At 36.0% G+C, this 24416-nt stretch overlaps 2 protein-coding genes across 2 annotated transcripts in view; one reads left to right on the top strand and one right to left on the bottom strand.

Moving 5' to 3' along the window:
- Positions 1–19472, top strand: part of LOC117341867 — a 34846-nt gene extending 15374 nt beyond the window's left edge. Inside the window, exons 4-12 of the mRNA XM_033903728.1 lie at positions 919–1066; positions 7959–8846; positions 9026–9033; positions 9789–9901; positions 10418–10513; positions 11742–11846; positions 14926–15153; positions 16446–16529; positions 16843–19472. Of these exons, the coding sequence (XP_033759619.1) occupies positions 919–1066; positions 7959–8846; positions 9026–9033; positions 9789–9901; positions 10418–10513; positions 11742–11846; positions 14926–15153; positions 16446–16529; positions 16843–17305 (2133 nt within the window). The 3' untranslated portion in view covers positions 17306–19472. The remainder of the gene's footprint in view (positions 1–918; positions 1067–7958; positions 8847–9025; positions 9034–9788; positions 9902–10417; positions 10514–11741; positions 11847–14925; positions 15154–16445; positions 16530–16842) is intronic.
- Positions 19473–21909: 2437 nt separating this feature from the next.
- LOC117341658 (leucine-rich repeat neuronal protein 3-like) lies at positions 21910–24409 on the bottom strand. Its single transcript, XM_033903520.1, has 2 exons — positions 24092–24409; positions 21910–23533 (listed from the first exon to the last, which is right to left on the bottom strand). Exon 2 carries the CDS (start codon positions 23531–23533, stop codon positions 21986–21988), a length of 1548 nt encoding a protein of 515 aa, XP_033759411.1. The 5' UTR covers positions 24092–24409; the 3' UTR covers positions 21910–21985.
- Positions 24410–24416: the final 7 nt, after the last annotated feature.

Below are 24416 nucleotides of genomic sequence, written 5' to 3'. Positions count from 1 at the left end.
TCTTAAATCTAACTTCCATAAAAATTCGGACGCTTTGTGAAATGATACCCTTGGTCTGATTATGTCCTTGTACTTTTTCAATGCCGCCATGCAAATCTATATTTTTCGTTCTTATTTTGCCCTAATTTTATACATTTTGAGCAAGAATTTCAGCCTCGTAATTTATAATGCTGATATTCACTGGTTCTTGGCTTTTGTTTGTTTGGTTTTTTTTTCTTTTTTTTCGTTTCTGGTAATTAAATCCCCGACCGAGAACTGGGAGGATTATAGTTTCGCATTAATTTAACTTTGTCTTTCTATCCTCCTTCTGGTCCGGGGTCTATAACATTTTACACTACTTAATTGTCACTGGAACTTCATACTTGGGGCATGGATTAAGGCAATGTGTCATGTATCAAAAGTAGGTCACCCTGACCTATATTTAGACCTTTTGACATATATCAAAGAACAGGTTTACCTGCTCAATAGACTGCTGCACTGCTTGTCACTGGAACTTCACACTTTGGGTCATGGATTCACCAATGTGTCAGACAGGATGTCATTGATCACAAGAAAGTCCCTTTGTCCCTTTATCTTGACCTTTGACCTACATTAAAGATAAAATTCAGCTTGATCTTCTGCACTACCTCTAGAACTTCTTACTTGGGAATGAGTTCACTTGCATTGAACTTCACAATATCACCTTCTGAAATTAGTGATATTCCTGAATTTATCCATATATGACAGTAATGCAATTACAGAATTTTCAGTGTGTAAAATTAGTTCTTACACGAACTCATCATCTGTGCGTTCTTAAGAAATATATATAGATTCACGTCTGATCCAGGATTGTAATGCACCAAATAGTCTTGTTTTCATTGGTATTGAATTTTATCTTCATCATGTAAACATTTTTCATTGAGCTCATTATATTGACAGGCCGCTGGAGGTTACATCTATTCTGGGATAGACCCCGCTATTGTCTCACGTCTGATACGAGAGGTTGAGGAATTACTCACACATGTGACAAATGAGGACTTCAAAGCCGCTCAGAATGCAGCTCTCATATTGAAGGAGACGGACATAGGTAGGTACATAGGTACATAGGTAGGTACATAGGTAGGTACATAGGTACATTGTAGGTACAAACCTCATCTGGATAATTATCCCCAGTGTCACGCGCCTCATCGGGATAATTATCCTCAGTGTAACATGCCTCATCGGGATAATTATCCTCAGTGTAACACGCCTCATCGGGATAATTATCCTCAGTGTAACACGCCTCATCGGGATAATTATCCCCAGTGTAACGCGCCTCATCTGGATAATTATCCCCAGTGTAACGCTCCTCATCTGGATAATTATCCTCAGTGTAACGCTCCTCATCTGGATAATTATCCTCAGTGTAACGCGCCTCATTGGATAATTATCCCTAGTGTAACGCTCCTCATCTGGATAATTATCCTCAGTGTAACGCTCCTCATCTGGATAATTATCCTCAGTGTAACGCGCCTCATTTGGATAATTATCCTCAGTGTAACGCGCCTCATTGGATAATTATCCTCAGTGTAACACGCCTCGTCTGGATAATTATCCCCAGTGTAACGCTCCTCATCGGGATAATTATCCTCAGTGTAACGCGCCTCATCTGGATAATTATCCTCAGTGTAACGCTCCTCATCTGGATAATTATCCCCAGTGTAACGCTCCTCATCTGGATAATTATCCTCAGTGTAACGCTCCTCATCTGGATAATTATCCCCAGTGTAACGCTCCTCATCTGGATAATTATCCTCAGTGTAACGCGCCTCATCTTGATAATTATCCTCAGTGTAACACGCCTCATCGGGATAATTATCCCAAGTGTAATGCTCCTCATCTGGATAATTATCCCCAGTGTAACGCTCCTCATCTGGATAATTATCCTCAGTGTAACGCGCCTCATCTGGATAATTATCCCCAGTGTAACACGCCTCATCTAGATAATTATCCTCAGTGTAACACGCCTCATCGGGATAATTATCCTCAGTGTAACGCGCCTCATCTGGATAATTATTCCCAGTGTAATGCTCCTCATCGGGATAATTATCCTCAGTGTAACACGCCTCATCGGGATAATTATCCTCAGTGTAACGCGCCTCATTGGGATAATTATCCCCAGTGTAACTACAAAACAGTTCACGATAACTTCACAATAGAGCCATTTCTCTAGTAGTCTTTTGCCTTTTGGAATAGCGTGGTCTGGTTCAGGTTATATAGCCAGTTGTCTCTGGTTCAGGTTATATAACCAGTTGTCTCTGGTTCAGGTTATATAACCAGTTGTCTCTGGTTCAGGTTATATAACCAGTTGTCTCTGGTTCAGGTTATATAGCCAGTTGTCTCTGGTTCAGGTTATATAGCCAGTTGTCTCTGGTTCAGGTTATATAACCAGTTGTCTCTGGTTCAGGTTATATAACCAGTTGTCTCTGGTTCAGGTTATATAGCCAGTTGTCTCTGGTTCAGGTTATATAGCCAGTTGTCTCTGGTTCAGGTTATATAACCAGTTGTGTCTGGTTCAGGTTATATAACCAGTTGTCTCTGGTTCAGGTTATATAACCAGTTGTCTCTGGTTCAGGTTATATAACCAGTTGTCTCTGGTTCAGGTTATATAACCAGTTGTGTCTGGTTCAGGTTATATAACCAGTTGTCTCTGGTTCAGGTTATATAACCAGTTGTGTCTGGTTCAGGTTATATAGCCAGTTGTCTCTGGTTCAGGTTATATAACCAGTTCTCTCAGGTTCAGGTTATATAGCCAGTTGTCTCTGGTTCAGGTTAGATAGTCAGTTTTCTCTGGTTTAGGTTATATAACCAGTTGTCTCTGGTTCAGGTTATATAACCAGTTGTTGTCTCTGGTTCAGGTTATATAGCCAGTTGTCTCTGGTTCAGGTTATATAACCAGTTGTGTCTGGTTCAGGTTATATAACCAGTTGTCTCTGGTTCAGGTTATATAACCAGTTGTCTCTGGTTCAGGTTATATAACCAGTTGTCTCTGGTTCAGGTTATATAGCCAGTTGTCTCTGGTTCAGGTTATATAACCAGTTGTCTCTGGTTCAGGTTATATAACCAGTTGTGTCTGGTTCATGTTATATAACCAGTTGTGTCTGGTTCAGGTTATATAACCAGTTGTCTCTGGTTCAGGTTATATAACCAGTTGTCTCTGGTTCAGGTTATATTGTCAGTTGTCTCTGGTTCAGGTTATATAACCAGTTGTTGTCTCTGGTTCAGGTTATATAACCAGTTGTCTCTGGTTCAGGTTATATAACCAGTTGTCTCTGGTTCAGGTTATATAACCAGTTGTCTCTGGTTCAGGTTATATAGCCAGTTGTCTCTGGTTCAGGTTATATAACCAGTTGTGTCTGGTTCAGGTTATATAACCAGTTGTCTCTGGTTCAGGTTATATAACCAGTTGTCTCTGGTTCAGGTTATACAACCAGTTGTCTCTAGTTCAGGTTATATAACCAGTTGTCTCTGGTTCAGGTTATATAACCAGTTGTGTCTGGTTCAGGTTATATTGTCAGTTGTCTCTGGTTCAGGTTATATAACCAGTTGTCTCTGGTTCAGGTTATATAACCAGTTGTCTCTGGTTCAGGTTATATAGCCAGTTGTCTCTGGTTCAGGTTATATAGCCAGTTGTCTCTGGTTCAGGTTATATAGCCAGTTGTCTCTGGTTCAGGTTATATAACCAGTTGTCTCTGGTTCAGGTTATATAACCAGTTGTGTCTGGTTCAGGTTATATAACCAGTTGTCTCCGTTTCAGGTTATATAACCAGTTGTCTCTGGTTCAGGTTATATTGTCAGTTGTCTCTGGTTCAGGTTATATAACCAGTTGTCTCTGGTTCAGGTTATATAACCAGTTGTCTCTGGTTCAGGTTATATAGCCAGTTGTCTCTGGTTCAGGTTATATAACCAGTTGTGTCTGGTTCAGGTTATATGACCAGTTGTGTCTGGTTCAGGTTATATAGCCAGTTGTCTCTGGTTCAGGTTATATAGTCAGTTGTCTCTGGTTCAGGTTATGTAGTCAGTTGTCTCTGGTTCATGTTATATAACCAGTTGTTTCTGGTTCAGGTTATATAGCCAGTTGTCTCTGGTTCAGGTTATATAACCAGTTGTCTCTGGTTCAGGTTATATAACTAATTGTCTCTGGTTCAGGTTATATAGCCAGTTGTCTCTGGTTCAGGTTATATAACCAGTTGTCTCTGGTTCAGGTTATATAACCAGTTGTGTCTGGTTCAGGTTATATAGCCAGTTGCTAGCTGGAAGCTGGAAGGTTAACCAAAATTGTGATTTATTTGGTCCCCATCCCCCGGTGAGGCCAAAAATGGTCAAATTGACTTAAACTTTAAACACCTTCTTCGTTACTCTCAAATATAGTGGAATCAAACTCTTTATAGTATAGATGGAAGGGTCTTAAAGTGCTTGACCAAAATTATAAATCTCATGACCCTGGGGTCTCACGATTGCCCCTGGGGAGGGGGTAAACTTTACTATAGTTTATATAGTGATATCAGTTTTTTTAATATTATTTGTTGGATTTGTACTGGAATTCATTTTAACTAGGTACATTTAGCATGCACATATCAGCATGGAATGACAGTTTGATGATATGCACATGTTAGTCCTGACTGACTCCCAGGGGCTGATGGGCGGGGCCAAAAAGGGTCAAATTAACTGAAATTTCAAAAATTTTCTCATGACACAAAATAAGGTAGAATCAATTACTTTTCATAGATGGAAGGGTAAGTTGCTTTATCAAAATTGTGAATTTCATTACACTTGGGTCTCATGTTTGCCCCTGTGAAGGGGGTAAACTTGACTGTAGTTTACATAAAGGGAAATAACACTTTTGACTATCATTTGTTTGATATCTATTGGAATTCATTCTAACTTTATTAACATTAAAATGGGATGACGGCTTAATGTATGCACATGATGGCCCTGACTGACCCCTTGGACTGATGGGTGGAGCCAAAAAGTGTCAATTGAATTAACTGAAATATTTCAAAACTCAGGTGACCATCAAGGCTCATGGGCTTCTTTTTAATTACATACGATGTCATCTGTCTCAGTTTCAATTGTAGGGTCAAGCATGACATTTTGGTAAATTTTAAGGCAGAAAATAATTTACAAGCTACATGCAACAATCTTACAGACTTGAGCGGCCAGTATTTATTGTCCTATGGAATCTTTCTTACACACATACAAACATGGAATTAAGAGGATACAGCTGCTCAGTATGTAAATACAAAATAGGGTGTCTACGATTTGGTAATGTCATTTAAAATACACACATCTAACTGTGTATATTGTTTCCTGATGCATGAGTTTTATGTTTTGTGATTAAACGCCATTGTCTACAAATATATTCTCTACATATATATAGCCACTGTACATGTTGATAAGATCTGTCCTGATCATGTTCAGCATTGTCAGCTTGACAAAATTTAAAAAAGAATTCAAAAATCATCTTAAAAAAAAAAAAAAAAAATCAAATTTTATTTTCCATTAAAAGTGTGATGTTCTTGATATTAATTTGTTATTTGTGAACCTCATGGTTATAAACATTTTATATTTATTATTAATTATTTTATTTTTGTTGTTAATGCTAGGCTTACCAAGATTACCAGGATTATCTTATTGAGACAGGATTTTAATGGTAAATCTTCCTGTCTCCCCTTATAATTTAAATGAATCAATCTAAATAAATGACAGATCGTTCCAATGTTAATCGATAGGGATGACTTAGTATGATTTCAGATGTTTAATTTAATTTTGTCTGTCGTCCATAGGAACGATGATAGGAGAGGCCATTTAATATGTGTTTTATTTAGATCAGAAAAATATTTTGGAAATATGATACTATAATTTTAGATACCATTTATTTTTAGAAGATATTAAATTACAACTTTATTAAATTAATGACTAAATATTGAAATTGGAGTATTGGATTCATCAGACGTTGAAAAATGCTTTGAACAAAAACAATATACATATCATACAGCCGATATATTGTTTGGGGAGAACAATGTCCGAGGTACACCCCTGGTACACATATTTATTGTTGGCTGGTCCTGGGAAGTCCCTTACTGCCCATACCTATGACTTTGGGACCGGTAGATATATACATTTTGACCAGAAAGTGTCTATGGTATAAAGATAGGGGTGGAGTCTTGTGTGCTTTTTACTGCCAACACCTGTGTGATGTTTAGTCAGTTGTTTGTCAACATGTGGAATATAACAAGCTGTGATTCCATGATGACTTTGGAAACAGGAAATCTTGTTTGAAGATTTAGAATTATCAAAAACAGGATTCTTCTTTAAGGTTTTGGATATTTTAAGAAACAGAAAATCTTGTTTGAAGGTTTGGGATTATTGGAAACAGGAAATCCTCTTTGAAGGTTTGGGATTATTGGAAACAGGAAATCATCTTTGAAGGTTTGGGATTATTGGAAACAGGAAATCATCTTTCAAGTTTAAGGTTTGGGATTATTGGAAACAGGAAATCATCTTTCAAGTTGAAGGTTTGAGATTATTGGAAACAGGAATTCCTCTTTGAAGGTTTGAGATTATTGGAAACAGGAATTCCTCTTTGAAGGTTTGAGATTATTGGAAACAGGAATCATCTTTGAAGGTTTGAGATTATTGGAAACAGGAATCATCTTTGAAGGTTTGAGATTATTGGAAACAGGAATCATCTTTGAAGGTTTAGAATCATCAGAAACAGGAATTTTCTTTAAGGTTTTGGACATTTTAAGAAACAGAAAATCTTGTTTGAAGGTTTCAAACGAAATTTTAGAAACATGAAATAATTTTTGACGGTTAGAGATTTCATGCTAGTGTTCGAAATAGGAAATCCTTTTTGAAAGGTTGAATCGTGCATTAAACAGAATGGTAGAACTACAGATACAATGTCACATTGAGTATATGAAGAGATCTCGATTGTGACTTTGTTCCCTTATGAAATTAAAAAAACAAGCTGCATATTTGTGTCGCCGGAATGACTTACGCACAGTGTTTTATTGTACCGGCTTGTCTGTCTACTTTAAGGTACTGCATCTCAATCATGTGAATGTTTGTAAGGCAGTTGATCAGTGTTACAGGAATATTGGTCCAGAGCATATCATAATTCTCAAACAAATGATTCTGAAAATGACATGGATGTATGATGTATAACACAAAAGATTTTAGTTGTACATGTTGTATGAGGTGAAACAGATTTGATAGCATTTAGTTGAAATTTTCAAACAAAGAGCAAAAATGGCGGGATTTCAACTTCGTGGACATCACCGAGGAATCGGTAAATACATAGCAAATGTCTTAATTATTGTACTTTTTGTCCATATCAAATGAGTGTTATAATATATATTTACAGATGCCATTATGATTAATGTGAAACTTTTGCATATCATCACAATATGCATTTAATTGATTAATCTGTGATTTGCACTGATGATGATACATTTGTAGCTCACGTGGCCCGAAGGGATTTGAACCCATTTCAGTCAGAAGCATCCTTAGGGGAAGGGGAACAGATTTTGCATAAATGGTGACTTTGACCCCCTTGGTGCCAAAAGGGCAGGGCCCAATAGGGAAAATAAAAGCAAATCCTTTAAATTGCTTCTTATCACAAAGTACTGAATGGATTTGAACCAAATTTGATCAGAAACATCTTTAGGGGAAGGGGAACAGATTTTGCATAAATGGTGACACTAACCTTCATGGATTCCTTTAAATCGCTATAGTCATAAAGTTAAGTGGCCCTTTTTCTCTGTACATACCTTAAAGGTGTACACGACCTCAGTCTGGCCCTTTTTCTCTGTACATACCCTAAAGGTGTACTGGATATAAGTCGATATAAGTTGTTTCACAAATTTTTTAAAATAAGTAAAGTTTACATTTTACATATCTACAATTATAACAGTATTTAACTTTGGTATTTACAGGGTCTTTAGCAGAAGGAATGAGCAAATCCATGGAACGACATCAGCGATCCTACTATGATGGAAATGTCCCTCCAAGCAGGAAGTCCGGTTCCCGTCTTCAGGGTCCCAGAATTGAAGTTGGATCAAGGATGCAAGCAAGTCGTCAAGGAAGTACGCCATCTAGGGCATCCGCTGACCTCACAAAGCTTCCACCAATCAATGGTTTCCGCAGTGAAAAACCTGAGAGTCGAGAAACAGGATCAACAACTGTGTTTACAGATGGCGGGGGAGACAGCACAGCCCCTGGCAAAGGTCAACACGGAGGTCATGCCCCTCGCACATTAGCATATAGCCCAACAAAAATTGCTGCTCCTAAAGACAAATCCCCAGTCAAGGAACAAAGGTCAGGGGTCACTTGTAATGACATAGTAGCTGTTACATCAAACTATGTTCCAAGTGATGAAAAGACCAAAGATCAAAGGTCAAATATAGCATCATTGGTCAGTTCTGTTACACTTGAAGACAAGCCACAATATGATGAAAGGTCAAAGTTCATTAGGGATCAGAGGTCAAGCATTCCGTCAATGATTCCTTCGTTTCAAATGGATACTAAAACAAAAGAAGATAGACAGAAAGTGAAGGAACAGAGGAAAAGTATGATTCCATCCTTTCCTAGTGACGATAGATCCAAGTCAAAGGAATCTAAATATAGTTCAAATAACAATCAAGGTGAAGAGGGACCAAAGATGGAGGCAGGAAAACCGGAAACAACCAAGCCAGAGTCTAAAAATCTGTCACCGAAGATAACAACCGATGGTTTAGATGGTGATAATGAAGAGGTTTCATCAGAAATGGCTTGGGAGGTGGATGTTTCAGACATAACTCCTGCCAGGAAAATCAAGAAACCAGGTGAGTAACAGATATATGTATCAAAGAGTCACACAAGGTGTGTCACTTTGTATTTTGGATATCCTTCTAATCAGTACAGTAGTCAGTACAAAATAGTTGTTCCACTGATTAATTTGCCCAGCAGCATGTTGTGCTTCTTAAACAATTTACTTTCTCAACTTTTTCTCAATAACCTACAGGCCTTAGGGTCATGAAATTGGGTCATTAGCATACTGGAATGAAATGGTACAAAGTTTGTTAAAATCAATTACCTTGACCTACTTTCAAGGTCACATGGGTCAAAGTGTATGAAATATATCTAAGCAGCTTCTCAATAACCAAAAGGCCCAAAGTGATGATATTGGGACTGGCATACATTGATGAAAGAATGAAAAGTTTGTCCAATTGAATGACCTTGACCAACCTTCGACTGTCACACTGATCAAATGTGTTCAATTATTAATTTAAAAACAAAAACATCACCTATCAGTGTGTATTTGGCCATCTTGCTTATACTGACACTTTTCTTACACATTAAGACACAGTACTAGGTGGCAATTTCTCAAAAATCACAAAATCGTCAGGAAAATTCTGCATGTACATGTCATTGTGGTAATAACATATACTGTATTTAACCTAATAAGGGTGCCTGCCCTAATAAGGGCACCCCTACCTTTTTTCAAGGATGTAAATCTTTGACTGAGTGATAAAGTAATAGTAATAAGGTATAGTCCGTTTCATAAAACTTCAGAATAAATAATCATAATAACGGCACCCCCACTGTCAATTACTCGTGCCCTGCGTCCTTATTAGGTCAAATACGGTATATATATGTTTCAAGATTAGTGCTGGAATTTGTCCAGAAATACACCTATATAACAATTAGACCATCACCTCCTGGACACAAATTTTTGTCATGTGTAACGTGTTGTTTTATTTTTTCAATTTATTTGTATTTGTAAGTGCTATCAAGCTCAACGGCAAAGGGAGACGACTCAAGCCCATACATTCCCTCCATGTGTGAAAGTAACTGCAGAACTCATCTCTGCTAGGAAAGTCTTTGATATGAAACGCTGGTATGTATAACAGCATTATTGTTTAAAACTTCAAATTTATGTAATTGGGTAAAAAAAGTACATGGTATGGTCATTTAGGATTAATTGGTACATAGTACTAGTTTGAAATTTGTAAATTGCATTACTGCCAACTTCCTAGGTTTCTGGTGGTAATTCTTCTTGATCAAAATTTTAAATGACGGAACATAATTCTGTACATGACCTGTCTTGAAAACTAAAAACAATACAATTTAAGCTGCTCTTTTGGCTTGACTAGTTGCTTTTTAAATCATTAACAAAGAAACGGTTTTACGGAAAATTACTCAAAATTTTACTGAAAACATGTCTAAATTAGGGTCCAGAACCCGAGTCCCCTTCCTTTGAAAATTTGGCAAACATGGAATTTGAAATAAGAAGATCCTGGTTCACATAGTTGAAACTTTCAAACAAATGTTTGAGTTACCCAGAGGCAGAGGTTCACCATACAAAGCTAAGTAGCAATCTGAATTCCATTCTCATCCAAACTTATATTTGCAGGGTGTGTATGAGTCGACCACAGTACAGCAAGTCATGCGGAATTACCTCCCTTGTCTCCTGTTGGAACTTCCTGTTTAGCACACTTGGCAATGGAAAGTAAGCCGTCTTGTCATAACTCTTTTCAAATGTTAGATTTCCAGAAAGTTAAGAGGGCAATCAACAGCTTTTACTCATTTATTTGTAAACAGTCAGAGTAAAGTTTGAGACAGATGAGTATAAAGAAGCTTGCATAGGTTATAATAAATATGCTGAAAATTTATCTAAAAGAGATAATAGAACATATAATTTAATGTTTAGTGCATCCACGAGTGGACAACTGTTTACCAGCTGTTGTCTAGGTAGTACTGTTGAGTTACTTAGGTATGTTGTGAACAAGGTCTCCCTTATTTTGTCGATTTCTGAGACCGTAACCAAACAACAGTACCTCCCTTGTTCTTGGAATGACCAATGACCAACAGTCTTGTAAGAACATTCATACCTCTCTGACTTAACTAATTTATCTGCCGATTGGTTAAGGTGTCCCGACACTTTATCACTAGCCCTCCACCTCTGGGTTGCGAGTTCGAAATCTACATGGGGCAGTTGCCAGGTACTGACTGTAGGCCAGTGGTTTTTCTCTGGGTACTCCAGCTTTACCTCCAGAACCTGGCACATCCTGAAATGACCCTGGCTGTTAATAGGACATTAAAACAAAATAAACTGAACCAAACCAAGTCAATTTATCTTGCAATTAATGTCCTCACTTGTACCTCTATGAATTGTGGCATCACAGACTGCAAGTAACCAATCACTGAGTGAAGTATGTTACTAAGCCAATCAAAGCGCAGACAGACTATTATATCCATGTACAAGCCCCGCCCCTCCCTCCCTCACCCCCTCCCCTCCTCACCCCCGCCCCTCCCTTCCTCCCCCCTTCCCCTCCTCCCTCCCTCACCCCCTCCCCCTCCCTCCCTCACCCCCTCCCCTCCTCTCCTCCATCCAGGGATGGTAGCAAAAGGCCTAGAAGTATAACCAGAGGACATCTTTACCAAATTTGGTTATAAGTGTTCAAACTTATGATAAGTACAATTGTATTTGAATTCCATCAACTTGTCGATTGAAATTCATTATGTTAATTGGTTTTTGCCACCATTTCTCCAGATGATACTTTAAGAATACCCTGTCACATATACTTTATATTATCGATAAGTGGGCCACCCGACAGGAATGACACATTATTGTAGATTTTGTGCATACCAAAGAAAGGTCAAGTTCATTATTATTTTTGCTATAAACCATATATATATATATATCCTACGCTAATGTTTATGTCGTTGTTTTTCAGTCTACAACCTTTAACACAAGAAGAGGCTCTTGCCATCCTTGGGTTTAAGCCACCATTTGACGAGATCAGATTCGGGCCATTCACTGGAAACGCAACACTCATGACGTAACTAAAATACATCTTTTTCTCATGTTTCATTGTAAAGTTGTCGCTCAGCCCAATTTGTATGTATTCTCTGACAGACTGTCATGCATGTTATTGTACCCTGAAGCCTTGAACAGATTAAATATAAACTTTATTTCATTATTCCCTGAACCCTTGAACAGATTAAATATAAACTTTATTTCATTATACCCTGAACCCTTGAACAGATTAAATATAAACTTTATTTCATTACACCCTGAACCCTTGAACAGATTAAATATAAACTTTATTTCATTATACCCTGAACCCTTGAACAGATTAAATATAATCTTTATTTCATTACACCCTGAACCCTTGAACAGATTAAATATAAACTTTATTTCATTATACCCTGAACCCTTGAACAGATTAAATATAAACTTTATTTCATTACACCCTGAACCCTTGAACAGATTAAATATAAACTTTATTTCATTACACCCTGAACCCTTGAACAGATTAAATATAAACTTTATTTCATTACACCCTGAACCCTTGAACAGATTAAATATAAACTTTATTTCATTATACCCTGAACCCTTGAACAGATTAAATATAAACTTTATTTCATTACACCCTGAACCCTTGAACAGATTAAATATAAACTTTATTTCATTATACCCTGAACCCTTGAACAGATTAAATATAAACTTTATTTCATTACACCCTGAACCCTTGAACAGATTAAATATAAACTTTATTTCATTATACCCTGAACCCTGAACAGATTAAATATAAACTTTATTTCATTACACCCTGAACCCTTGAACAGATTAAATATAAACTTTATTTCATTATACCTGAACCCTTGAACAGATTAAATATAAACTTTATTTCATTATACCCTGAACCCTTGAACAGATTAAATATAAACTTTATTTCATTACACCCTGAACCCTTGAACAGATTAAATATAAACTTTATTTCATTACACCCAGACCCTTGAACAGATTAAATATAAACTTTATTTCATTGTACCCTAAACCCTTGAACAGATTAAATATAAACTTTATTTCATTACACCCTGAACCCTTGAACAGATTAAATATAAACTTTATTTCATTACACCCTGAACCCTTGAACAGATTAAATATAAACTTTATTTCATTACACCCTGAACCCTTGAACAGATTAAATATAAACTTTATTTCATTATACCCTGAACCCTTGAACAGATTAAATATAAACTTTATTTCATTATACCCTGAACCCTTGAACAGATTAAATATAAACTTTATTTCATTATACCTGAACCCTTGAACAGATTAAATATAAACTTTATTTCATTATACCTGAACCCTTGAACAGATTAAATATAAACTTTATTTCATTGTACTTGAACCCTTGAACAGATTAAATATAAACTTTATTTCATTACACCCTGAACCCTTGAACAGGTTAAATATAAACTTTATTTCATTACGCCCTGAACCCTTGAACAGATTAAATATAAACTTTATTTCATTGTACCCTGAACCCTTGAACAGATTAAATATAAACTTTATTTCATTACACCCTGAACCCTTGAACAGATTAAATATAAACTTTATTTCATTACACCCTGAACCCTTGAACAGATTAAATATAAACTTTATTTCATTATACCTGAACCCTTGAACAGATTAAATATAAACTTTATTTCATTGTACCCTGAACCCTTGAACAGATTAAATATAAACTTTATTTCATTGTACCCTGAACCCTTGAACAGATTAAATATAAACTTTATTTCATTACACCCTGAACCCTTGAACAGATTAAATATAAACTTTATTTCATTACACCCTGAACCCTTGAACAGATTAAATATAAACTTTATTTCATTATACCTGAACCCTTGAACAGATTAAATATAAACTTTATTTCATTGTACCCTGAACCCTTGAACAGATTAAATATAAACTTTATTTCATTCCATTTTCAAATAAGTATAACAAAGAGTAGTTACAGAGGATTCAGAAACAAGTTTTGTAAAACTTATATGGAATCGTTTCCATAAACAGATTTAGTTCATATTCACCCACTATTTTCTTAAGTTACGAGCCCCACTCAATTTGCACTCTTCTCGGAAGAGAAGCCTTCTAAGAAGATCACATTCCGTTATATGTAAATCGAGTAAACTGGGAGAATATAACCCAAAATAAACAAGTTTTTAAGTTTTCTCAAACACTATGACACAAACACGTGCATGTATGTGTCATAAATCCTTCTCTAGTGAAACTCATCACTTGCACATTCAAAACATGGTCGCCTCCATCTTGGAAGATTAATCTTCCAGCTTTGAGGCGGAAGAGGTAGAAGATCTTCCAGAAGCAGAAGAGCTACAAATCGAGTGACCGGAAGATATATTCTAGAAGGAGAAGAGTGCAATTTTAGTGGGGCTCTGTCCAAAAATGTATTAAGGGAGATAACTTCAGTTTGGTTAAATTCAATTTTTGGAGTTGATTCTCATAAAATTTGGAATATAAAATACCTGTATTGTAAAATTTATTTCATTATCAGTGTAAAATTTGATTATTGATTTATTGTAAAAAACATTGTATATCAATTGTCAGTGTAAAATTTGATAAATAATTTATTGTAAAATGTATCCATTGTCAGTGAAAAATTTGATAAATGATTTAGTGTAAAATTTAACCTTTGTCAGTGTAAAATTTGATAAATAATTTATTTAAAATTTATTTAATTGTCAATGTAAAATTTGATAAATAATTTATTGTTAAATTTATTTAATTGTCAGAGTAAAAGTTGATAAATGATTTCTTGTTTACAGCACCTAAACTCATATTTCAAATACAATGGCTTGGCACAAATGATATTCACAACCCACACACTATATATATAAATTATAGGTATTACAATTATTAATCCATGAAATATCTATGTATGGACTACTGTTGTGATGTAGGAATTTAATTTGTAGTCCCTGTGATTTCACAATGATACAATAAATTAAGATTTTTAGCACGAGCTTTTGAAACTAACTTAAATTTATGAATTGGGTTATCACCTGGTCCGTATTGACACATTAATACATAAATTAAACACGTATACTTTTTAGATGGTTCAAGAGGCTAAACGACCACTTCAAGGTCCGTGGGCAGAGCTACTTTACATACAAACCTCATGGTAAGGACAAGACTTTTGGGCTGACTTCAGACATGGCACTCCAGGCTATTAAGAAAGGACTGCGAGACCCTAATACTGCCTATATTTACCACTGCCAAAACCATTACTTCTGTCCGATTGGGTATGAGGATACACCTCTCAAGGCCGAGGAGGCTTACAGGTAAAGTACCAGTAAAAAATATTACTGAATGGACAGGTGTGTAACGAACAGATATCTAATGGACAGGTGTAACGAACAGATATCTAATGGACAGGTGTGTAACGAACAGATATCTAATGGACAGGTGTGTAACGAACAAATATCTAATGGACAGGTGTGTAACAAAGATATATAATGGACAGGTGTGTAAGGAACAAATATCTAATGGACAGGTGTGTAACGAACAAATATCTAATGGACAGGTGTGTAACGAACAAATATCTAATGGACAGGTGTGTAACGAACAAATATCTAATGGACAGGTGTGTAACGAACAGATATCTAATGGACAGGTGTGTAACGAACAGATATCTAATAGACAGGTGTGTAACGAACAGATATCTAATAGACAGGTGTGTAACGAACAGATATCTAATGGACAGGTGTGTAACAAACAAATATCTAATGGACAGGTGTGTAACGAACAGATATCTAATGGACAGGTGTGTAACGAACAGATATCTAATAGACAGGTGTGTAACGAACAAATATCTAATAGACAGGTGTGTAACGAACAGATATCTACTGGACAGGTGTGTAACGAACAAATATCTAACGGACAGGTGTGTAACGAACAAATATCTAATGGACAGGTGTGTAACGAACAGATATCTAATAGACAGGTGTGTAACAAACAAATATCTAATGGACAGGTGTGTCACGAACAGATATCTACTGGACAGGTTTGTAACAAACAAATATCAAACGGACAGGTGTGTAACGAACAGATATCTAATGGACAGGTGTGTAACAAAAACAAATATCTAATGGACAGGTGTGTAACAAACAAATATCTAATGGACAGGTGTGTAACGAACAGATATCTAATGGACAGGTGTGTAACGAACAGATATCTAATGGACAGGTGTGTAACAAACAAATATCAAACGGACAGGTGTGTAACAAACAAATATCTAATGGACAATTATATGTAATGTGTAGATATCTAATTAACAGGTATATGTAATGTGTAGATATCTAATTAACAGGTATATGTAATGTGTAGATATCTAATTAACAGGTATATGTAATGAACAGATATCTAATGGACAGATAACTAATGGAGTGTTTTAATTATCTAATGGACAATTATCTAACAGACAGATAATATCTATGGACAGATATATAATGGACAGATTTGAGGGGTTCTTCTCTGTTTAGATAGAGTTTGAGAATCTGTTCTTACATTCCCACTACATGTACTTATAATACACATTTATCTGGTATGATAACGATCATGTTGACCATTTCAGTGGACCTTTGGCCCAGGAGGACGTAGAAACACACATTCTGATAGGCGACTGCGCCATTAAACATCCCAGTATACATTGTAAAAGGTAACACTGGAAATCTCTCGTATGGAATCAAAATAATTAACATTTAATAATTCTATGACAAACTAAGAATAAAGTTATGTAAAAACTCTTCAAATTAATATTCTTACTTTGTTAAATTTCAGATATTAATTGATGTCGCCAAATTAACCTAAGATTGTCATACACATTGGTTTTCTTAATTCTGATGTCATAACAATATTACTATCTACAGTTAATATATATAACGTATGACATAAAAGTCATAAGATAAATATATAGTATATTGTATCTTTAGAAGACTATCACTATAACCATGACTAATCTCTTCCTCTAGGTGGGAGGACATCTCGACAGACCTTAACTGTGTCAATCCTGAGTATCTCAACATTCGACGCCTGGAAGAAGGACTTCAGAAACGCAAGGCTAAAAAGCCAGGTGGTAATCTTCATTGCATTATGGCGTTTCGTAAAAACAATTTTCAGTCTGTCCACAAGACTCATATCCCTGTGTTTGGGGCCGGAGCCAAGACAAGAACAAGATCAACTTCGAACCCAGCACAAAACGGTTCGTCAGTAACGAATGGTTCTACGACAGGTACTACGCCAGTAGCTGCGGATACAACTGCCAGACTTAGTTTAAGTAACAATATTGAAACTCCTGTTGGAGCAGCCATTCATTCCGATTTGTCGCCTACCAATGGAATAGGCAAAAATGAAATTCCACAGGTAGGGGATGCCAAACGGATGGACGAGGATGAAGAGAATATGTGTTCAGAGGATGAAGAGGATGATGAATAAATGTTGCATTAGTGTGTGGAAGTAGGTTGTAAGCTCTTATTGTGTGTACTTATTCAATATCTCCACAGATTTTATGGTTGTACTTTTCATGGAAGTCATATTGCAATTTAGAACTGAAAATTACTTAAGTTGGATTTTGTCCTTGTACAACTGTTCACATCTAACTCCAAAGTATGCTAAATTGTATATAACAGTAGAGAATTCTCCAAAATTATTTCATTTTAAGTATTTTGTTTTTGAAACCTTATCTCCTATAAATGCTTAATCCAAGGTCCAAATGATACTTCTGGTAAGTCTTGAATAATTTTACAATAGACTGTGATAAAACTACAAACAAAACATGTTGATATTTTATCATGTTTAAAGCTCCATATTGTGATATTTCCAATACATGTATATATTCAAGGAAAGATGAAATATGCCTGTTACATGCCATTGTGCATTTTCCCCTCAACATTTCTTTAAAATCACTACTGCCAGTAGTCCTGAACGACTGATATAATTTTGATCAAATTTCGTCTGGAGCGTTATTGAGTGAAGGCGACTCAATGGGGGCAGAGGAGCCAGGCCCTACAGGGGAAATGGAGGAATATTTTAAAGTTCTGCTATACATGCACCACGTTTTTTCGCAAATGTGGAAATATTCAGGTGAGTGGTACAGGCCCTCTGTGCCTCTTGTTTCTTTTTGGTGGCTTCGTCACTGGCTAGTTGGTAAGCATACACTAGTTGTTTACGTGTCAAACACCTACCGAGGTATAACCTATTTCCTGTATAAAGCTATCCTACATATCATTTTTGTAACTTCTGTTATTATTAAACAGTGGAATCTGTTACAGGTCACGTGATACCTGGACGTTGTTTATGAAGACATTACATTATAACCACATTATAAACACATTATAAACACATTCAGTGAGTTCTTTATAGAAGTTTGTATAAATTTTGTGTAACAGCAATACATTTATTTGTATGTCCATAAACTCACATAGTGTTTTGGCATGGGAGCTCGGCAACTAGAAAAAAATTCATATACCACTTATATGCAATATAATTTTATTGAATGAAAACCATTATTCCGGTGAAATTTTTCAGTGAAGTTTTCATCTTTTTCAAGTGTAGATGTTTAAGAGAATTGTTTAAGATTTAAGCATTCTTCAAATGCGATATAAAATGTCAGTTAGTCTGAAATACACACCATATATGCATGCAACACCAATATTGAGGATCTACTTACAAATTTAATGATGAAATAGTCAGTCTTGTTAAACTGAACAAAGTTATACTGATGAATACTGAAATTTAAACAAATTTGTTTATTGTTTTTATATTACATAATACATATACATGTATATATAGGACTGTTGTTTTATATAAAGGTTGACAGTCGATATCAGCTGTGTATGTTGTGTCACTGTCTAAAGTGTGTGTGAATTATAAGGATCTGTCTCCATAGTAATTACATTTAGCTGTATCATGCAATTAGTAGAAATCTGTCTGAAATCACAAAACGAACGCAAGAAGAGTTGGGTTTTTTTTGTATAAATTATTTTTATAGATTTAAAATGAAAACGTTATCATGAAAAGCTAATATAAGCTAGAAAGTATAATAGTTTACATAGGGAAATCACATTTTTGACTCTCATTTGTTTGATTTCTATTGGAATTCATTCTAACTTCACCTGTTGGCCCTGAATAACCCCTTGGACTGATGAGTCAGGGGCCAAAAAGGGTCAATTAAATTAACCGAAATATTTTGAAACTCAGGTGACGTCAAGGCCCATGGGCCTTTTGTTAAACATTATGTGATAGCTAGTATAGGATACCCCTATGAACAAATAGTGCTGAGGTTTTAAAAGAAAATGTTCACTTAAAATATCAACACTTCAAAAGAGAGGTGTCTGGAGTTTGATCTCATGGCTTAGGGTGTCTAATCCGATCTCATCTGAACATTGAATCAAGCAGCTTTATAAAAACGTGTCGTCTCATGAACTGTTTACATTATATAACTTTATATATCACTATACTTAATTCATATTCTACAAATTCACAATGTATGTGACCATATAATATTTGCACAAAGAAATTCACCATTATATCATTTTCATATTTCATTTATACATCTGACATATTGTTTATGCAAGTTAACATTAAAGGTTGTAAAAATTACTGTTTAATTTGAGTTTTATTTGAGTGTTAGATATTCTGTTTAAAGGGCAATTCCTGAAACATCTATGGGAGGACTCTAGATTTGTCAGGGATTTAACCAACAACAAAAGTAATTTTATTTAAACAGTACCATATAATATCAAAACCCTCCAGCACACGTGCACAGAATTCAGTAGTACAAAGTAGATCTCCAGTTCTGTCCCTGGTTCTTATTGGAGGAGGTATTTAGGATTTAAATAAAACAAATCAAACCTTACAAAAGAGTTTTATACTAATATTTTCCTTTTGATAAACCAAGCAAATATGGCGGTGGATGTGTATACCTGTTAATGTATATTTTGCTCTCTTGCAATTGTTTTGAAGTTCAAATGTCAATCTGGGAGACATAAGGGTTTCTCAATGATGATAAGGGATTGCCCTACAACAAGGCCCTTCAATGCTGACCTGTCAGTGTTCAAATTTATTTCTGGAGTTGCCCAGTTCATGTCCATATATGCTCACCCTCCACCTATAACATGATGATATACCAATACAATATCCCATCGTTCAACAAAAACTCTGTTCCAGATACAAAGCATTCCATTAGAAAAAAGTTACAAAAATATCATTACAACCAAGATTTCATCTGGAAACTTTTCCCTGTCACTGGTTTTACAGCGGTATTTAGTTCTCCCTTCTGAGATTTTTAAGTGCACAATTTAGCTAATTGAGTAGGATTCAGTGTACCATAAATTTTGACTTTAGTTAAACTTTGGGGTAAAATTAGTAACCCAAGATCCTAGGACCAGTTATAATCTTAATGAAAGTGACAAATTAGGAAAGTTGACTTCCTTGCAAAGATTGAGGTCAGTTCCATAGTAGTGCTAGTGTTGTGTTTGTTTCCTTGGTTTATCGCCCCCTGAATAGCCAGGGTCATTTGAGGCGGGATATCCTTGTAGTAGTTGGTGAATACCTCACTGAACAATATATGGGAGACCAATCACATGCCATCCAGAGCAATAAGGGTGAAGTGTCTTGCCCAAGGACACAACCACAACAGCACAGACCGGTCTGTTTCTCAGCTTCCCAAGAGAAATACAAACCAACAAGGGTAGGGAGTGCCAAACCATTGCACTTTGGATCTTCACCTGAGGTTACGTGGCAGGTACTCTGAGTTATTGCGATCCCCCCGACATATAGCGCCCTCTAATTGACTAAACTATCGTCATCCCCCTGACATCAGGCCCTCTAAACGACTGAACTATCGCGATCCCATTGACATAGCGCCCTCTAACCGACTGAGCTATCACAATCCCCCTGACATAGCGCCCTCTAACCGACTGAGCTATCGCGATCCCCGACATAGCGCCCTCTAACCGACTGAGCTATCGCGATCCCCGACATAGCGCCCTCTAACCGACTTAGCTATCGCGATCCCCCTGACATAGCGCCCTCTAACCGACTAAACTATCACGATCCCATTGACATAGCGCCCTCTAACCTACTGAGCTATCACAATCCCCCTGACATAGCGCCCTCTACCCGACTGAGCTTCGCAATTCCCCTGACATAGCGCCCTCTAACTGACTGAGCTATCGAGATCCCCCTGACATAGCGCCCTCTAACCGACTGAGCATTCGCGATCCCCCTGACATAGCGCCCTCTAACCAACTGAACTATTGTGATCCCCCTAACACAATCATAATCAAGTCATCATAATGAAAGGGTAATACATGGTTTGTACGGATGATGGAAGGTGCTGGAATTGGGGGTCAGGGCTGGAATTTGCTCACAAGTACTTGAAAGTATTGGAATTCACACTTGCCTTGTAAACATGCTCTTTCAGATTCAAAGTAAATTAGTAATCTATCACAAGAAAATTATAAAAAGATTTTAATCATCAAAATTATTTTAAGTTTCCATATAATATCCAGATCTTTTGATCATTTTACCTTTTAAACATATTGTTTTATTTTTTTCATCTAAAGACAAAAATAATCTCAATTCCCTACAAGTTTGGACAGAAAATGCACCTGGAAGACTGAAAGTGCTGGAAAATTGCTGGAATTTCGGTATAAAAAAATGTACAAACCATGTAATAGTTTGGTTAAAACCATTGGATCCGACGTCTTGGTCACATGATGTGTAACCATTGAATCTGACATCTTGGTCACATGATGTTTAACCATTGAACTGACATCTTGGTCACATGATGTTTAACCATTGAACTGACATCTTGGTCACATGATGTTTTAATGTTGTTGGTCCAATAGATACACACATCCTCTACATTGTAACTGTGCTCAGAAAATAGCACCATTTATGTTCAAACAGATCAGCATAATGGATGAAACGGAACTAAATATAATATTGAATTTCAATTAAATGTCTTTAACATTTCTTTTTTCAACAATACAAGTATATGTATTATACTGAAGAAAACAATACACCAAACAATATGCATTCTCTAGATGTTTTTATTCTGGTTTTTAGAAAATCACTTCTTTTTCATACAAAATAAAATTAACTGCAGATTTATAGCTGCTTCTTGTGAATGTCACCTTTGAAGAAACACATGCAAAGAGTCAGTATGACAGAAATGATGATGAATATAAGGGCAGCCACCCAGCACAAATATACATTGTCTTCTAGCCAAGATTGACTCGGAGTGACCACTTCCACACAGCTCTTGTCCGGGGCTATACCTCCCTTCAGACAGACGATGTATGCAGTGTTAGGGTTTAAATCTCTTATAGTGTAAACACCTGCATTACCTTGGACTAATACCTCCCTCCAAATATTCTCTCCACCAAATTTTCGGTATGCCAAAATTGTCTCCCTTGATTGTGACTTTGAATCCCACTGCAATGGCGTCCAACTTAATTTGATGTAATTCTGTCCAACAAAATTCACATGTAGTTCTGAGGACCGGTGAAGATCTGTCGCAATTGATTCATCTTCCATTAATGGATTTTCAACTTTACCAGAACATACAAACTGTTCTGAGTCGACCAAGTCCCAGGACTTCCCAGCTAAATTTATAGGTGTTGCACAAACTGGGACATATTTCTCTATCTTAACGTCAATATATTTTAATAAGTAAATACGTAATTCATATAAGTCTTTAACCCATTGTAGGTGGCAGTCACAGTGAAATGGATTACCCCCCAATAGAAACACATCATGAGGGTAAAGCTCTTTTTTATCCACCTCCTCTGTCAAATGGCTGATATTATTAAATGACATGTCCAGCCATTCAAGAGTGGGGAAATGTTTCGGCAAACTTACAAAATTATTAAATGCCAATGACAAATATCGTAGGCTATGCAAATTTTTAAAAACATTTTTAGTGAATTCTGAAATGGAGTTATTGCTTAGATCTAGGACTTCAACTACTTTCAATTCCTTCACAAAAGACACATTTGATATTCTGTTGTTTGATAGAGATATGTGCTTCAACGAGGGAAATCTGCTGAATGTTTTATCATCTACTTCCCTTATCTGATTTCCTGCAAGGTCCAAAATTTCAAGGTCTAATAGTTCAATGGTTTTGTGTGTTCCTTTCATTTGCTTACTACTAATACCACTAAGATCAATAAAATTATCACTGAGGTAGAGTTCTCTTAGACGACTCCCATTTAGATTCCATAGACTTTTGATCATGTTTATATCTGCATATAATACTGCCAGTGTTTCAGGTAAAAACTTGGGAATTTCAGTTAATTCATTTTTCTTCAAATGTAAATACTTTAAATTAGGAAATGATTGCAAAAAATCATTAATATCAACAAGACTGTTATTACTTAAATCCAAAACTGTGACATTGGAATATACTGTATCTTCCTCCTGAAGTCTTTCCAAGAAAGTCATCCTGTTGTTGCTGATGTTTAACTTAGTTGTACTAACTGGTACCGATTCAGGGAAAGTTGTGAGTTCCAGTTTTGTACAGTCCACGTTGAATGCTCCAGAATTATCCACTGTACATTGACATGAATTAGGACAGTCCATGGATGAACTATAGTTTAATGTTACGAACACAGTCAAGATTGCAAGCCAGCAACTATGAAAGGGTTTTTTCTTCATCTGAAAAAAAACCCAACCATAATAAACTTTAGGAAGAGCAGCAATTGTTGAGTATGTGTGGACAGAGTTTTGACAACTTTTGATCTGGAGTATCATTAATTTTCATTCTTGGTTTAAAGAAGTACCGTGCTATAAAAAGCTACTGAATGTCTGCATAAGTGAGCATGCTCATGATGCACGTGCACTGCTTGCATTAATTAGGCTACATACTTTTTAATAGAGTATAAAATTAAGTTCACATTCGACGTACATATACAGCAGTTATCCCAATATATATTGATATTTCATAAGGAGTGACGAGAAACGGATAATTGTGTTATATTCACAAGTTTGCCGATTACCATAGCTAACACGTGTTTCGTACGTAAACAATAAACATCAGCCCACGTGGTAAAATATTATTTTGGAAGTTCAATCATCCGGGCATTTCATTTCCGACACAAAAGGGGTTTTGTGGCGACTGTAAAAGGAAAATCCATATCACCATCTCGAATTGGAATGCACATAATCATTTAAACTATTTTTTTCGTTTACTACATTATTAATGAATCACCAAACCTTTCTAAAGCTCACTGTAGTCTGTCAACAATACTTGTAGGCCATGATATGGGAAAGGGATATTTCGGGAGAAATTATATTTTGCATCGTAATAAATATAATTTTCAAATGTATCATTAACAAACTTTCCAATGTAGGAATGTTCACTTGATGCAAAATAATTGTTTCTATAATTAATTTTGTTGTATGTAGCGTCTTAATAGCCTAAATATAAATGTTTTAGATCATGGAATAAAATATCCAAGGATTACTCCCACAGATCCCCTTCGCTGGCCAATGAAATCGTTAATGGCGAGAATGTCACGTGACGAGTTATCGTGGCGTG

The sequence above is a fragment of the Pecten maximus genome, chromosome 14, assembly GCF_902652985.1.
Source record: "Pecten maximus chromosome 14, xPecMax1.1, whole genome shotgun sequence".
NCBI classification, from domain to species: domain Eukaryota; kingdom Metazoa; phylum Mollusca; class Bivalvia; order Pectinida; family Pectinidae; genus Pecten; species Pecten maximus.
This window is presented reverse-complemented; position numbering and strand designations above follow the sequence as displayed.